Source organism: Calliphora vicina, chromosome 2 (genome assembly GCF_958450345.1).
Source record: "Calliphora vicina chromosome 2, idCalVici1.1, whole genome shotgun sequence".
In the NCBI taxonomy this organism is placed as follows: Eukaryota; Metazoa; Arthropoda; class Insecta; order Diptera; family Calliphoridae; genus Calliphora; species Calliphora vicina.
The window spans coordinates 95,223,265-95,228,684 of record NC_088781.1 but is presented as its reverse complement, the minus strand read 5'-3'; the positions used below and the strand labels follow the sequence as shown (position 1 = coordinate 95,228,684).

The 5,420-nt window shown below is 30.1% G+C and overlaps 1 protein-coding gene across 1 annotated transcript; it reads right to left on the bottom strand.

The window, feature by feature from the left end:
* Positions 1-2,930: 2,930 nt before the first annotated feature.
* Positions 2,931-3,848, bottom strand: LOC135950725 (uncharacterized). Its single transcript, XM_065500260.1, has one exon. The coding sequence runs from the start codon at positions 3,846-3,848 to the stop codon at positions 2,931-2,933; it is 918 nt and encodes a 305-aa protein (XP_065356332.1).
* Positions 3,849-5,420: the final 1,572 nt, after the last annotated feature.

Here is a 5,420-nt window from a genome sequence, read left to right as displayed (position 1 = left end):
TTAACTCCGTTCAGACAAAAAATTAAAATATTATAAATATTACAAACAAATTTAATGTAATCTATTTAAATATAAAATTAAATTACGTTTAATAATATTAATACTCAAAGTTGTATCGATAATATTGTACAAATCATTAAAATTTAAACAGATTCGACGAAAAGAGTCAGCATTAGCATAATTTTGTTGAAAATATGGAATTTTTAACGGATGGTAATAACGTGTAGGGCGTTGAGGGACATTAAAATGTAAGTTGCTTAAAAGGAACTCTGAGCTAATATTGCCATTAATAAGGTTGATAAGAAATATGACATTCAACATTGTTCGGCGACTTTTTAAAGTTGGTAAATTGAGTTCCAATAACCTGGTACTGTATGGAGGAAGATATATAGATGGATTTGGGTAAGATCTCCTTAAAACGAATAGCAGAAATTGTTTTTGGACAGACTCAATACGATCACTATGGATGTTATAATATGGATCCCAAATGATTGATCCATATTCGATTATAGGTCTTACAAGAGCTATATACAACTGTTTTGTTATAGATGGATCAGAAAATTCCTTTGACCATCGTTTAATAAAACCAAATACACCACGAGCTTTATTAGTACACATATTTATATGTTCGATAAAAGATAACTTAGCATCAAATAATACACCAAGATCCAAGAAAACATCAACAACCTCTAATTTGAAATCACCAAGGAAATAGCATCCAATTGATCTAGTTTTTCTGGAAAAACGCATATGTTTACATTTTTTTAAATTAATATCCAAGATGTTAATTTGGCACCAAACGAAGAATAAATTTAAATCCTGTTGTAAATGGGGCTGAACAATAGAGTCGGCACAACATGAAAACAGTTTTACATCATCTGCATACATAAGTATGTTGGAAAATTTTATTGTGGTAGGAAGGTCGTTGATATACAATAGGAATAGTATTGGTCCTAGATGACTGCCTTGCGGAACTCCAGATTTGACGATAATATTTTTAGACAATGCATTATTAAAACGCACACGTTGTTCACGACGGACAAGATAAGATTTTATCCATTCCAAGCAGCAATTCGTAAATCCCATTATATACAGCTTATGCAACAAAAGATCGTGGTTAACTCTATCGAAGGCTTTACTAAAATCAGTGTAAATAACATCGGTATTACATCCATTAATGAAACCATTATTAATTATTGTTGTCAGTTCTAGCAAATTAGTCGTAGTCGAACATCCTTTACGAAAACCATGTTGGAAAGGTGTAATTATGGAAGAAACTTGATGACTTAAAAATTCGGTTAGATATTGTTCAAAAAGCTTAGGAATGACGCTTAATTTAGCAATACCTCTGTAGTTTATTATATTTGATTTATTCCCAGATTTAAACAGTGGAATAATAAAAGATTTTTTCCATAATTTCGGAAAGTAGCCATACTTTATAGACATGTTGAATAATATTGTTAAAGGTGTTGCTAAAGATTGTGCACAATTTATAAGAAGGCAGCTAGGAATACCATCAGGTCCACTGTAGAAAGATGGTTTTAGTTTGATTAATAGAGTGATCATATTGGCAGTAGTGATGAATGGAAATGAAATAGGTTGTTGTTCTGGAATATAAAATGGATAAGTTTTTGATGTATCATATTCAGCATTAGAGTAAGTTGAAGCAAAAAAATCCGCAAACAAATTACTTATTTCCATATGATTGGAAGTCTCGGTTGTAAGGTATTTCATTAAGGACGGAAATCCGACGGAATTCCTTTTCGAGTTAACAAATTTATAAAATATTTTAGGGTCGCGTTTAAAGTTCAGTTTCATCATATTTAGATAATTTTTATAAAGGTTTAGATTGAGTAAATTGTATTTAGCACGGTATAGAGAATATTTAGTGTAATCATTCAGCAATCCAGTTTGTTTATACTTCTTATAAAACTTATTTTTTATATTTTTTAATCTCGATAGAGGTTTTGAATTCCAAGGAGGGCCAGATTTATTAAGAACTGCATATTTAGGTACACAATCATCAATGTAATAAAACAAAGTTTTGTAAAATGAATTTATAGTTGCATCAATTGCTGCCGGAGTACCACTGGATAACGACAAAATTTGATGCCAGTTTGTATTATATAAAAAGAAATTTAAATCGTTGTAGTTAGTCTTTTTAAAACAGTAATCTTTTATGTTATTTAGTTTTTTATTTGGTTTCCCGGAAAATGGATAATTACAGTTGACTTCAATAGTAGGATGATGACGATCTTCAGGTTTAGTGACAGGATGATGACGGACCAAGGAACAATCTTTAGGTTCATTTACGAATACCAAATCAAGTAGTTTATTAGAGTCATTTAATACTCCATTTATTTGAAAAAGACATAAATCCGAAATGTTGTTTAAGAATTCTTCGATGAAATTGTTTATATTTATTGGAGAATAACAAGAAGAATCAGGTATATATTCCCAAGATAGATAAGGTAAATTAAAATCTCCAAACACGAGGACCAAGTCTTCGGGGCTAATCGAATTAACGACGGATTTTATTGCAGAGAAGTGTTGAAGATAGGTTATTTGATCTGAATTTGGAGGAATATAGGAACATGTAACGAAAATGTGTTTACGGTTTAATTTTATTTTGACTGCAATAAATTCAACATTGTTTAACGGAATGTTGTCAATTTCAATGGTCTCCAAACATTTAGACACAGCAATCAAAACTCCACCACCAGTAGTATAAGTAACTCTGTCACGTCTAAAAATTATATATTTATTGCAAAAAATTTCAGAATTTAAAATATTGCTGTTGAGCCACGTTTCGGAAAATACAAGGATTTGATGATTTAGATCAAAACTATCAATATACAAGTTAGAGAGTTTAGATTTAATACCATTTACATTTTGATATATAATATTTAATTGAGTATCATAGTTGTTGATCAGTTTTTTGAAAAATTAGTTGAGCGGGAGGGCAAATGAACAGTATTAGCTGATCTTTGGTTGTCTCTGTAAACATATTCACGAATCAATGCATTATCAGGCCAAAATCTAATTTTAAATGATGCAATAGTTCTCGGCTGAGAATATTTAAACTTATAGATCACCATTTCAACATCAAGATTCAATTTGGTTTTGATATAATATTCAATATCGTCAATTGAAGTATCAAAAGCAAAACGGGAGATAAAAATAGTTTTTTTAGGTGGTATAACTCTAAGAGGATGGATGTTAGTAGAGTTCTGAGCAGGGTGAATAACAACTGGCTGAATTGCAGAAGTAACAGGGATAAACGTTGTTCCTGTATTAATATCCATCATATTCATAGTTGTAGATTCCAAAGGAGAACGGGGGTAAATTTCTGATGTAATGACATTTTCTTCAACGGGGAAACTGGGATTAATGTTCAGGTTTGTATTTCCTGGAGGAAAATTTGTATCAACATCAGACGAGGATGTAGAACCGGCAGCTTTTGAGCAGGTGATATACGGTGGTACAGATCCAGAGTTCGTCTTCTTGCGTTTAGGAGATAAAATATTAGCTGAAGATGTAAATTTTTCCAGATTTGAGTATTTGGTAAATAATTCGCCATATTTAATGAGTTTAGTTTGCAGCAACAGAAATTCCTTATTGATCTTGTCAAATTCATCTTTAGAACTTTTAAAAAGATTATAAAATTCAACACTAATATTTTTGCAATTTGGACAAGTCCAGTGCAGGGATTTTTGAGGGTCAGCTAGAGAATCAGCATCACGTGCTTTTAGGCCACTGCACTTCAAGTGATAGCACCCAACGCATAGCCAGCAGGATACCATACGATCATTGCCAGTAATTTGACAGTTTACGTTTGAACATTCCATAATTACTTAAAGGTTGGACAGCACAGGGAATTTATAGATGAAAATGGTAATTCTCTATTACAGCTTATCAAATTCACAAACCACAATATTGTTAGAGTAGGTAATACAGTTCCAGAATTGCCAGGATAGACAATAAATTAAAACATATGATCAATACAAAAACATATGATTAAAATAAATAGAGCACGTATGTATGTATATAATGTAAACAACTTTTATGCAAATATCACTTTAGTTGAAAATACACAAATGAACGCTGACTCGGAAAAACTCAGTCTTTTCATAAGAGACAAATGAATAAATATGTCAAAGGAAACACGTATTCATATAGTACACGAAATTAAACAGTAAAATTTTAATATTTTTTGTAGAATAATGCGAGACACACGAAAATACGTCAAAACACGATGAGGTGACCAGACACCTCATCGTGAATGGCTTGTTCCAAATATTAGTGGAGGTTTTAAACCCCATTGAGGATATAGTAGAAGCATTAAGCCGAAATCAAACCATTTTTCTGATAGGTGATGCTATAATGATCACTCTTCATGAACAGCTGTTATCTAAATATTCTATATGAACCATATTCTCAAAAAATGGTTCATGCAATTAAATTAAACCTAAAAATTTCAACATTTTAAGATAAATTATAATATAATTTAAAATTTATGGACAGAAAATTTATGAACGTTTATTTGACCACAATGTTCCCTCATCTGTTCAAAGCGATGATGATGAGGTTTCCGAAATACAAATGAAGCAAAATTTTAAAAACCAATTAGAATATTCAATCAATACTGAAAAGGAAAACAATAAACATTTAAAATCAAATGCTACAAGTTTTAAGCAGGAATTAGATTTATTTGAAGGAGCAATTGGAGAAAAAATTGTGATTGTCTTTATAATGCGTTACTAACGATAAAGCCAACATCTGTTTTAAGCAAAAGAGTTTTCTCGTCGAATGATTTATTCAATGCATTAGTTATTTTGATAAATCAATTTTGTTTTTTTAAATAGTTCTATGACGGACATACATATAACATTATTTCTATGTTATAATAGCGGTATTCACAATGTAGAGTACTTTCTATAGCAAAGTGGCAAGAGAGCAATTTAGCAGAAACCAAAAACAAAATATATTAGAACTACTTCTTTACTCTTTGTAAGCTATATGAGGTAATTTTAATCTTGATAAATTTAATTTTATTTTAAAATATGTATATTTTATATAAAAAATATATAAAGAAAATATAACAGAAAAATCAAAAGAAGCATTACAAATCTCATTAACATATTAATCGATATCGAATTATAAAAGTACGTTCACAATTTATAAAATTTTGTGGCACTTAAGTGTTCTTTTACTCTATTACAGCTAATATTTAATTTCATAGTAACAAGTGATCTCCAAATATTTTAACAAACTGTTTTTTGGTTTTATGCAGTGTTGCCAATTTAGCCCTTTTCAAACTTGTTTAGCCACAAAAAAATTAATTTAGCCTTTTTTCTAGCCTTTTTTATTTTCATTTAGCCATATATATTTACTCTAATGAAAATTATATATTTACTCTA

What these genes read in the sequence shown, in the direction of transcription:
- LOC135950725 (XM_065500260.1), bottom strand. Translation starts at nt 3,848, where the DNA reads ATGGAATGTTCAAACGTAAACTGTCAAATTACTGGCAATGATCGTATG.